The 11,751-nt window shown below is 56.8% G+C and overlaps 1 protein-coding gene across 1 annotated transcript; it reads left to right on the forward strand.

The window, feature by feature from the left end:
* Positions 1-693: 693 nt before the first annotated feature.
* Positions 694-10,875, forward strand: VSIG10L2 (V-set and immunoglobulin domain containing 10 like 2). Its single transcript, XM_032426204.1, is given in 15 exon segments — positions 694-775; positions 2,294-2,627; positions 2,866-3,143; positions 4,947-5,073; positions 5,075-5,115; positions 5,670-5,918; positions 6,893-7,022; positions 7,024-7,136; positions 8,440-8,488; positions 8,490-8,725; positions 9,130-9,246; positions 9,249-9,396; positions 10,063-10,116; positions 10,118-10,179; positions 10,778-10,875. Coding segments are annotated over 15 exon segments (2,118 nt in total).
* The last annotated feature ends 876 nt before the right edge of the window (positions 10,876-11,751 follow it).

Below are 11,751 nucleotides of genomic sequence, written 5' to 3' on the forward strand. Positions count from 1 at the left end.
CCCAACAAACCATGAGCAAAACACAGAGGGGAGGAAGGGCATTGGAAGGTGTGTTTGAATCTCCTCGACTCTGAGGTCCGGAGGACTGCACGCAGGGCTTCCACGCCGGGCAGGTGGTTGGACTCACTGAGACTAGGGCCTCTTTCAACTCTATGCTCAGTGACTAATTTTATTTTATTTTATTTATTTATTTTAAAGATTTTATTTATTCATTTGCTAGAGAGAGAGAGCATAGGTGAGAGAGAGTGAGCGAGAGCACAAGCAGGGGGAGCTGCAGGCAGAGGGAGAAGCAGGCTCCCTGCTGAGCAAGGAGCCCGATGCGGGACTCGATCCCAGGACCCTGGGATCATGACCTGAGCCGAAGGCAGCCGCTTAACGACTGAGCCACCCGGGCGTCCCTCAGTGACTAATTTTATACTATCATTAAAATGAAAATGCAGGGAGCTCAGGGGGTGTCCCGTAGATCTGTCCCAGCCAGGTCTTAACCTCCCCAGCTCTGCATTATGGATGGAGTGAATCATCTGGTAAATAATTCACTTGTCATCGGGCCAGTGAGGGTAAGACGAGAGCGGGGGTGGAGGTGGCAGAAGGCTGAGGTTGGCAATCCTTCCGGGGCTGGGCTTTGCTCTGGAGAGAGAGTGCCGAGTGTCAGGCAGGAGCCCCAGATGGACAGCCACCCAGGGAGATGAAGCCATGGTGGGTCCGAGGGCTCTGCCCAGGCCGCTCAGGCTCCTGCTGCTGATACCCTTCTGCCTTCTGCATGTGGGGGCCTCCGGTGAGTGACACTCAGGCCACCCCCCGTGGTGGCCCATTCCCCACTCACATCCTGCTATTTCTCCACCTGTCTTCCTCGGGATCTCCCTTTAACACTTGCATGGCCATTCAATGAAGTCCACCAAGTTTGTTTATCCACTAGACCTTAGCCAGCGTGTCCTGAGCGACCACTCTGTGCCAGGCGGAGGAGGCAGGGCTGGAGCAGAGAGAGCACGTTGTCTTACCCTCCCAAGTCTGGGCTTGTCCCGACGGCCAGAGTCGGGTGGTAAGCATGGAGCGACATGGTCAGATCTGGGCTTCCAACTGTTCCCTCCAAAGCGGATGGTCTTCAGGTTGCTGAGAGCCCTTGGGAGACCAACAGTCTAGCTGAGAGATGCTGGTAGCTTGGGCCGGAGCAGTGTCCACAGGGTTGGGAAGAAGCAGCTTCCTTCTGGGTTAAGTGTTGTTCTTCTTGATCAAGTGAATGGCAGAATTTTGCCCTTGGTCCCTTCCCTCCAGCTTAATGCCTGTCTTCTCTTCTCTCTCTGGAGAAGCTGGGAGCAGTGGGGAGAGCCTGAGATGGGCAGCTAGGCCCCACTCCCAGCTCCGCCATCTACCGTGTGGTTCTAGACAAAGTGACTTCACGCTCAGAGTCTCAGGGGAATGTGATTACTGTGACAGTTAAGGTCAACAGGTAACGGGGGTTCAGGGCCTCGCACAACGGACGCAGTCAACAAACGGAAGCTAGTATGAATCATTCCTGTGCCTTGTTTGTCATCTGAGGCGTTTACTGTCATCCATGTGTGCTGAAGCTCAGCACGTTATAGTTACCTGGCCACGGGGGGACAGGAGAACGTGGGGCTCAGGCACATGCTGGGCTTCCATGCTAGGTCCTGAGCAGAAAAGAACACCGTAATGACTGTTTCATGTCACACTCCCTGATTGACTGAAAGCTCCAGAGAGCAGGGATGGGGTGGCTCATTTGTCATTATAACCCTGGCACCTGGTACGGGGCAGGCACCCCATAATTAGCAGTTGACCACTGAATGCTGGATGGGCTGACGGCAGGCTGGTGTCACCTTCCTCTGCTATAGTGGGTCTGGAATCCCCCTTAGAATCTTTACACAGAGACCCCCAGAACCTGAATTGCCAGTGGCCGTGCAGATCTCCCAATCTTGGGCTGATCATCAGAATGACTTCCAGAAGCTTGCTAAAAATACAGATTGCTGGGCCCTGATGCCCTGGGGATGCTGACTCCGTGGTCTGGGATGAAGCCCCGGAGTATTTATTTTTATCAAGCCCCCACAATGGTCTGATGGCACATGGGGATGGGAACCTCAGCTCCAGTCTGTTCCCTGACCTCAGTCAAGGATTCCCCCAGGCCGCCTGCTCCCTCAGCACAGCCAGAGAGGAAGCTCCGAAGCTCACTCAGAAACCGTCTCTTCCCCACCAACTCCAAGGAGAAGGAGGAGGGGCCCAAGGGGGGAAGGAGGAGAGCCCAGCCCAGCCCCGACGTCTTGCATTGCCTCTCTGTCCCTAGGGCAGCCCTGCCCGACCCACAGAGCCCCTGACGAGGAGGCCACGTCCATTCAAGGAGTGCGGGATGGCTCTGTGGAGCTGGCTTGTGGCTCCGGACCCGCACCCCCCCCCCAGGTGGTCTTCTGGAGCTTCACTCCCCTGGGCTCACTGACTCCCCGGCCTGTGGCTGTCACCAATGGGGCGGAGTCCAAGGTGGAGGCCAGGACCTCGGCTCTGGGGGCCGTGAGTCTGCGGGAGCTGCGGGAGGGTGCCCGAGGCCGCTTCCCGTGCCAGGCCCTGCACTCGGCCGGGGGCCGGCTGCACACCCCCTACTCCTGCCTCACTCTGGCCGTGCTGGGTGAGGGGCCTAGCTGGGACCCCGCTGACCTGAGTTGCTTTGCATCCTGCTTTGCCTCTACTTGCATGTGCTTCCCATTGCATGGGGCTGGGCCCACGTTCCACAGGACCTCGCGTCCAGGGACTGAGATCACCTGGACTCACAAGGAACGGAGGGCCAGGGCCCCGTGGGCAGGCCAACCCCCCAGCCGGGCATGGGTCTGTAATGACAAATGCAAGGCCTCCCTGCCTCTGGCCTGTGCCCGTATCAAAGCCTCGGGTGAGGCTGAGCGACCTGTCCCCAGTGGAGGGGACCTCCGTGGTGGCCACATGTGCAGTCCGGGAGGGCACAGAGCCTGTGACGTTTGCCTGGTGACATCAGGCACCTCGAGGCCTGGAGGAGGAGCTGGTGGAGGTGACAGAGCGATGGCTTCAGCTAGACCCGGTCAACAGGACACACCTGGGCTGGCGCATATGCAGTGCCCACAACGCCATCAACCGGCTGAGCAGTGATGGGACCTTCTTTGATGTCATCTGTGAGTCAGATCGGGGAGGCGGGGGGTGTGTGGTCAGGGCTGGCCCCTACCTTCCCATCTGCACCCTGCCTCCCGACACACCGCAGGGCCCCCGGCAATGCCCCAGCCTGCTGAGCCGCTCCAGTAGGTGAGACCCTCAGGGCACTGTACCCCCTGGGACCAGATACGGATCTAGTACAGGAGTTCCAGCCTTTTCCAGGTCATGAGCCCCTCTTCCCAGGAAAATGAGCATACATTCAGAGTCACAATTTTACCTATAATTACGGTAAAAGGAGTGGCCCATGGAGCCTGCCTTTGGGTTGAGCCAGAAGGCCTGGCAGGGACCAAGTGAACCCTGAGGAAACCGGGAGGAGGGACACAGTGGGCAGGGAGGGCAGCAAGTTGGTCCCAAGTCAAAGGCTGAGAGCCTCAAGTTAGAAATCAGAAGTCTGTCTTTAAAGTACTTGAAGAGGGGCGCCTGGGGGGCTCAGTCGGTTCAGCGTCTGCCTTCGGCTCAGGTCATGATCCCAGGGTCCTGGGATTGAGCCCCACGTTGGGCTCCCTACTCAGCAGGGAATCTGCTTCTCCCTCTCCCTCTGCCCCTTCCCCTGCTCCTGCACTCTCTCTCTCTCTCTCAAATAAATAAATAAAATTAAAAAAAATAAAGCACATGAAGAGCAAACAAAGGATCAATTCTCAGAACTTACAAGGAACCCCAAAACAAGGAGGAAGAAGTAGCAACTTAATACAAAAGTGGACAAAAGTTCTTTCAGTAAAGAGAACAAATAAAGCTAATGAACTTTTGCAAATTAAAAAAAATTAATTTAAAAATGGAATTAGAACTTTGCGTGAAAGAAGAAGACTAGGACGGTCTAGAGCTGCGCTGTCCAACATGGCTGCCATTCGCGTGGCTCCGAGCGCGGCAGATTTGCCTGAATCAAACAGGTGTGCTCAGCCTACCAAATGCACGCTGGATTTTGAAGACTTAGTCTAAAAAAGAACATAAAATAGTAAAACAGCTCATCAGTAATTTTTATATTTGATTATACATTGAAATAATAATCTGGATGTATTTGGTTAAATACAAAATATTATTAAAATTATTAAAACCCATTGGTGCTTTTTGCTTGGTTGGGTTTATTTTTCCTTTTCAGGATTTGGCTACTGGAAAATTTTAAAAATCTGTGGCTTGTATATATCTGTTGGACAATGCTGGTCTAGAGGATTTAAAAAGCCAGGACTAGCGATGTCCTGTCTTGTGGGTGGTGGTTTGAGGGATTGCAAACTCAGGACCATGGAGGAGACAGGTGAGCAGTTCTTGGGAAAGACAGAGGAGCAGAATGGAAGTAGGCAGAGGATTCAGTCCTTTCTGTGAGTCAGAAAGAGGGGACACAGGAAAGAGGGGAAGGCAGTGACCCAAAGAAGTGAGAAGGGCTGGCTCTGGGATCATGCTCGGGACATCTTCACATCCTGTTCTCTGCCCTCTCCAGTCTAAAGGGGCCAACCGTCCCAGTCCCAAGAATCCCCTCGATCCTGGGCGAAGGTTGGCGCCCTACCTTTCTCCTGCCTAGCCAGAAGTTGCCGTCCCCCCTTCCCTCAGTCCCTCCGGGAATCCTCCCACAGCCTAGGGAGCTTGCCTCCACGGACCCAGAGCTCCTACATTCAACTGTGCTTATGGCCCCCGGACTCTGAGTTCCTGGGGGGCCTTGCCCAGTGGTTGACACAGTGGGCACATAATACCGCTTGTTGGATGGTAAGTTCAGCCAAGATTATTTGAGTGAGTGAAGGAATGAGGAGATGAGACAAGTCTTCCTTGTCCTCCAGATGGTCCAGACAATCCTGTAATCACCGTGGAGCCACTGGGCTTCCGTGAGGAGGGTTTCTGGGCCAGTGAGAGGGAAGAGGTGACCCTGAGCTGCCTGGCTGCATCGAACCCCCCGAGTCACTATGTGTGACCCCGGCACCCAGACCAGCATCGGGCTCACCATCTACTGCGAATGTGTGGGTAGGGGCCACTCACAGCCGGGGCTGCTGCAGCCCCGTGGGCAGCCGTGTCGACCTTGTGGGGGAAGGGAGGTGTGGGAGGCAGAACGAGTTGCAGAGCAGGGGGAGAGGCGGCGAAAACTGTGGGAAGGGGCAGGGAGAGGGGAAGCCCCTGACCCTATATGGACCTCATCCCCAAGTGACTGGGGACTGAACTGAGGCACAGAGAAGGGTCGAGAAATGACGGTGAGGCAAAGTGCCCAGTGGCAAAGAAGAGGCTGGGCGATGGGGAACCTTCCCAGGTGGGGGCTTCCAAGGGCCTCTGGGATTCCTCAGGGACTCCGAACTCCTGCTCACCCACTCAGCCCCTGCCCCCCTGACCTGAGAGCTCAGCTCTTCGCTCACCAGCCCCTCAGAGGAATCCATCTTTCCCCCCCATCCACTTCTCCCTACTTCTCCTACCCTTCGCCCTGTGGCCTCCGGGCCCCCCAGCTGGGCCTGGGGACCACCGTGCACTGGCAGCGAAGTCTGTCCAGCCCCATCCTCACCCACTTCTCCACCCAGATCCCCCTGAGGGGCAGCCCTCCTGTGCAGTGCTTCCCATCCTCGGGGCTGTGACTTTGGTCTGCACCTGGCCTGGGGGGCTTCCAACTGCCCCACTGCAGTGGGAAGGGCCCCAGGGAACCGGCCCTACTGCCCTCAGCAATGTCACCTGGAGTCAGCCAGCCACGCAGTTCCCCAACAGCAGTGTTTTCACCTGTGCTGGCCGGCACCCAGCCCTGGCGCTGCCCACCCTCTGCAGGATCACGCTGTGTGAGTGGACTCAGGACATAGCAGGGCTCTGATGTTCCAGGCAGAGGTGTGGGTGGGGGCCAGGGGTGAGCCCTCGAGGGGCACTGGGATCTGGAGTGGGGCTCCAGATCACAGACTCCAAGATTTGCCACGTAACAAGGAGGTGGGCAGCACTCAGCTCAGACCTCCCTCCCAACTGCTCTCCACTCCAGCCCGGTCTCCACCACACTGCCCTGTCCTCTGCAGTTTGGGCTTGGAGCCCCGTGACACCCTCCTGTCTCCCAGCCTCCAGGGGCAGCAGGCTGTCATTGACCTCACACTATTACTGCCCTCTTGCATGTTGGTTGGTCTTGAAATGTGCCTTTAGCTTTCTTTCTGCTTTGAAAACTTCTACCCACCCCCCAAGACGAAGTTCAAATGCCAGCCTATTTTCAAAGTCCTCCTCCCTGAAGCCCCAGAGAGTTTGTCTTTGTACCTGTACTCTAGCATTCATCAAATTATATTATAATCATTTCCTTGGTGTCTATTCCCACGATTTCTCTGGCACACGGTCAGCCCTCCATAAATGGTGAATGAACGAATGAATGTGTCACTGAGTCAATGGGGGAATGAGTGAGTGAAGCAATAAATGAAGGAAGGGGGGCACCTGGGTGGCTCAGTTGGCCAAATGTCTGACTCTTGGTTTCAGCTCAGGTCATGATCTCGGGGTCATGAGATCTGAGCCCCGCATGGGGCTCTGCACTCAGTATGGAGTCTCCTTGAGAGTCTCTCCCTCTCCCTCTGCCCTCCTACTTGTGCTGTCTCTCTCTCTTTCTCTAAAATAAATAAATAAAAATCTAAATAAATCAAGGAAGGAGGGAAGCAAGGAAGGAAGGGAGGATGGAGGGAAGGAGGGTAGGAAGGAGGGTAGGAAGGAAAGAGGGAGGGAAAGGGTAGGCCTACCAAGCCCTTCCTCCTCCTGTAGGGCCATGCTGAGCCATTATTCCCCTGTCCAGGGGATCCCCTCTGGAGCCCCACCTGCTGGATCACAGTCACAGTCGGAGACCAGGTCATCATGCTGAGCTGTGAGTGGCTGGGAGGCGAGCCCCCTGCCCTGCTGAGCTGGCTGGCTGGACAGCAGCAGCCGCTCCCAGGCTGTCCACCTCCTGCAGGCTCAGGAAGACTTGGCTGGGCGAGAGTTCACCTGCCGGGGCACTCACCCGCTCAGGGCCCCTGACCCCCACTGCCGGCTCCAGCCGGGTGAGTCGGGCTGGTGGCTTGGTTCTGGGGCGGAGGCAGGAGAGCAGCCCTTCGGAACCAGGAAGAGGGGTTCGGGGGGCTGTCTGTGCCGGAATGCAAAGTGAGTCAGGAGACCGAGTCATCTCATCTCCTGGGGACTCAAGTTTTTTTGATCCATAAAATCAGGGGGTTTGGTCTGGGTCTGTGTTGTGCAGTAAAAATATAATGTGAGCCATATATATAATTTTAAGCTTTCTAGTAGCCACATGTGAAAAAGCAAAAAGAAAACAAGAGAAATGTTTTATTGAACTCAATATATCCAATATATTATTACGTCAATGTATAATAATAAAAAATTATGAATGGGGTATCCTATTCTACTGTCCTCAGAATCTGGTGTAATTTGCTACAGCACATGGCAGCGTGGGCCGGCCACACTACGAGTCACACGCGGCCGGGGCTCCCGCTGTTGGACAGCTCCCGTCTGGCTGCCCGGGGACTCTGTCTCCCTCATTTGCATCAATTTGCATGAGAGGTGCCTGATTATATTCCTGCCTCGCATCGATAGGTATTTCAGGCGCCAGAGGTCTCTACCTCTCTCACTGCCTCTATGTGTTTTGGGTCTGCTTTCTTTCTGTCTTCATCTGGCCCCGCCAGTCCTATTTATTGCCAACTCAAGAAAAAAAGAGTTAAATATTGATGTGAAAAATGTGAGAAAAGCACACAAAGGAGCAGGTACATATAACAATTCTCACAAAATGATTCACGTCTTGGTCTCCGGGGGCTCCCAGGAGGCCCTCCACTGGGAATATTTCCCTCCCTCAGTCTCGGGGCTGGAAATTCCATCCTAGGAGATTCACTAACACCTGAAGCTCTGGGTCTTTAGGACTCAGTCCATAAAAACTAAGCACCTGCTCTGGGCCCAGCCCTGTGCCCGGAGCAAGGAACAGGTGGGCCATTAGGGAGAAGGAGGCCCCATGGCAGGTGCTGGGAGGGAGGCGGTTAATACAGAGGTGAGTAAGGCAGGGGCCCCGCCTGCAGGAGCTGAGACTGGAGCGGGGTAGCTGAGGGGCATGGGGGCACACCATTATTGTCAGAGAATCTTGGAGCAGACGGTGGTAGGATTCTGGCATAGAATGGGAGCCGGGAAGAGGCAGCAGACTGGCCCAAGGCAAGCTTCACTATCAACTCTGCTGGCCCTGTCTCCTCACTCTCTTCCCCTCCCCTTCCCCACCACAGCTGGCCAGCGCCTCACCCCCAAGCCTTCCCACTAGCCCGGGCGCGGGGGACCCCTTCCAGCCTTACCCTCTCTGTCCCCGCAAAGGTCCACGGTTGGCAGTGGCTCAGCCCCGGGTGTCCGTGCTGGAAGGGGGAGGCCTGGCTGGGCTGCGCCCTCCTGGGGGGCATGCCGCCTGCCCAGCTCCTGTGGCTGGGACCCCAGCAACAGCAGGTGGAAGCCGGCGCCCCCGGATTCATGCGGCACCCGGAGGGTGCCCAGCTCCACCTTCGCATCCGGGATGCTGACCCAGCGCGCCGCAGGGGCGCCTACCAGTGCGTGGCCCGCAACGCCGTGGGCAAGAGCAGTCGGAGCGTCCTGCTGGAGCTCCGGAGTGAGTCAGGGGTAGTGGGCGTCTGTGTGGCGAGGGGCAGGGGCAACCTCCAGCCGTGGCCCTGAATTAGGGGGAAAGGCACAGGAATCCTCTGCTCCGAAATTTGGACACGTGAGCTCCGCAGGCCCCGACAGGCCCTCCCAAGCACGGCCCAGATGGGCTTATGTGAACGTGACTCCGCCGCGCCCTTGAATGCACGCAAACGGTTCCCCTTGCTGTCAGAATCCTCTGTTGCTCAGTTTATAGATGAGGAAACCAGGGTAGCACAGACCAGAAGGACACAGGACTGATGGAGTCTACACGCTCCGGTGTGGTGCCACGCTAGGGGTCGCCTCTCCACGAAACGGGAACAGAGTTGGGCGCGGGGTTGCACGCGCCTGTGTGTGTCCCCGCCCCTCCCCCAGGACAGCCAGCTCCTCCCAACGTCACCATCCGCCGCCTGACCTACGGGAGACACCGGAGACAGGTGCAGCTGCGGTGGGCCGTCGAGGGCCCCGGGAACCGGACGGGCTTCCTGGTGCAGCCGGGGCCTGGGAGACAGCAGCCAGGGACACGGAGCCTGGGAGCAGGGGCCGGAGGCTGGGGGGCGTGGACCCGGGTGCCCGCTATGCCTTCCGCGTCCCGGCTCTGAATCACCACACGCCTGGACACCCCTCTGAGGTGAAGACACCAGGTGCTGGGGCCAGCGCCGTGGAGGGACTCACCTTTTCTCCAAAAACAGAACCCCAAAGCCCGGTTCATCTTCCTCCTCACAGGGCATCCCTTACTCCGTTCCTTTGCCTCCTTCCCACCGAATGCCTCCATCCCAGTCGCTTTCCTTTTCCCCACCCTTCCCTCAGGTCATTCTCCACTGCTGTCTTTCCCATCCCTCCCTGGGAGGCCCTGGAGGCCCCAGGCCTAGGGGCAGGAGCCACAGTTCAGCTTGAATCAAAAGAAATGGGGATGGGGGCGGGGGGTACGGGGTGCTGGTGATTAAGTAAGAGTAGGGGCCCAACTCTGTGCCTCATCTCACTGCCCAGGGCACAGGTGGGCTCTCGGCTTCCCGCTGCTCTCTCTCCATCCTGGGAACTCCGGATTTCATGGCGTCCTTCCCTTCAGTCCCAAGCTGCCAAGACAATTGGCCTGCTGCCTTCTGTGCCAGAAATGGGGGACTCGGCTGGGGACTCGAGGCATGCAGAGCCCCTCTTTCCTTGGGAAAGACTTGACCTCCGATTCTGTGGCTCCGGTCTTGCCCTTGATTGCCCACCACGGCGCATGGCCTGCTTGCTGCCCTCGAAGCCTTTGCTGTCAAGCTCAGTAGTGGCTCCAAAACCACGTAAGCAGCGTTCTCCCCTCTTGGTGGAACCCCCGGTCAGCGTCCATCCAGCAGTGCTGGGTGCAGTGGGCACAGGCAACGGTGGCCTTCCTACTGGTGTTCCAGTATCCTGCCCGGCACCGGACACTTTCCCCTGTGAGTGGGAAGCTCAAGGGCAGGGTTGCTTGACTCCATAGGGGGCCAGGTCTAGACCTATCCAAGGAGAGATGCAGACCCCCCCGGTCTAGGGATCTAGGCTCTTCCTTAACTGTGACCTCTCCCCAGTGCTAGCTGTCCATCCGGGCTCCAACTCCCAACCTTAGGCATCTGGGGCCACCCCGCCCTGGGTTCCAGGGTCTCTAGTACAGAGTCTGTCGGGGAAGGGAGGGTTATTTTTCCGGAACCTACGCTGGGTTGCTCAAGTACTGCACCTTTTCTTCCTACAGGCCTCGGCCAGTTGCTTGTTCCCATGTGAGTGTAGAACCCCAGTCATCCTGGGGGTTGGGGAAAGGAAGGCCGGGGAGGTGCACTCTCCCACTTCACCCTCAGGGAGCAAAGTCACCAATACAGGGATTCAAGGGAGGGCCTGATTCAAGGGAGGCACAAGCAGGTGAGCATGATTTTATCCCAAAGGTAATTACTCATATGTAAGGAGAGCAGTCCTGAGTTTCATGCATGATGCTCAGTCTCTGGTCCTGAGAACAATCTGGGACACCTCTAAGGTGTCTGTCTCCTTTGCTTGTGTCTGTTTTTTGTAGGCATCGAACCACCACCCACCACCCCAGGTTCGGATCCTGCACAAGCCGCCACGGATGCCCCAGTTAATGTCACCATCACAGTGACTGCAACACCGTGAGGCCCCAAGGGGGGCCCCAGATATGCACAGAGGAGACAGGTAGGAGCTGGAAAGATCCCTGTGTCACACTTGGTCTTAAAACCAAGATGGCTAAGATACCGGCTACCTTTACCCCCTCCATACCCAGCCTTCACAGGAGGACCAGGCTCAGCTGCAGTGCCTCTGAATGACCTGATTACAAGAGAAGTCCCGGCCCAGCTTGTGGAAGAGAGAGGTGGAAGGATGAGGAAGACACACAAGTGGAGAAAAGACGAGCCGGGTGTCCAAGGCCACATGAGAAGGGTGGTTCTGGGCACAGCGCCTGGTGCATTATGAGCAAGCTAGCCGCTTCCACACAAAGCCTGTGAACTGAGCAGTTGCTGAATAAATCCTACTCGATGCTGTCACTACTAGAGGGCTATTTCAACTGTGGCTCCCACAGGGAGAGGCTCAGCCCAGCGTACGTGCTCCCCTCATTCAACGGTAGCAAGAAATGTGCTCTTCTAGTTCTTGATTTCCCAAATCTCAAATTCCTTCCCCAAGAACACAAGCTTCGGTGACGGGACCAGCTTCATCAGAGGGGCAGTGGAGTCAGGTGCCCATCCCTGGGTCGCTGTGGCTCTTTTCGCTTTGGTAGAGGGGTATCCTCGAGTCTGCAGGGGTCAGAGGTATTCCAGATGCTGCTGCTTGCCACCAGGCCCGGGGCTGACAGGGGATGGGGGCTGTTCCTGAGTCGTACTCTGTGAGCTGTCAGCATGACTCACAGGCTCCAGTGTGTGTGTGTGTGGGGGGCTCCAGTGTGTGTGTGTGTGTGTGTGTGCGCGTGTGCGTGCGTGTCCGAAATCTGGGTGAAACACAAATGAATGCTTGTTCAACCGACTAGAAGAGTCGGGACTC

Source organism: Phoca vitulina, unplaced genomic scaffold (assembly GCF_004348235.1).
Source record: "Phoca vitulina isolate PV1807 unplaced genomic scaffold, GSC_HSeal_1.0 scaffold34, whole genome shotgun sequence".
In the NCBI taxonomy this organism is placed as follows: domain Eukaryota; kingdom Metazoa; phylum Chordata; class Mammalia; order Carnivora; family Phocidae; genus Phoca; species Phoca vitulina.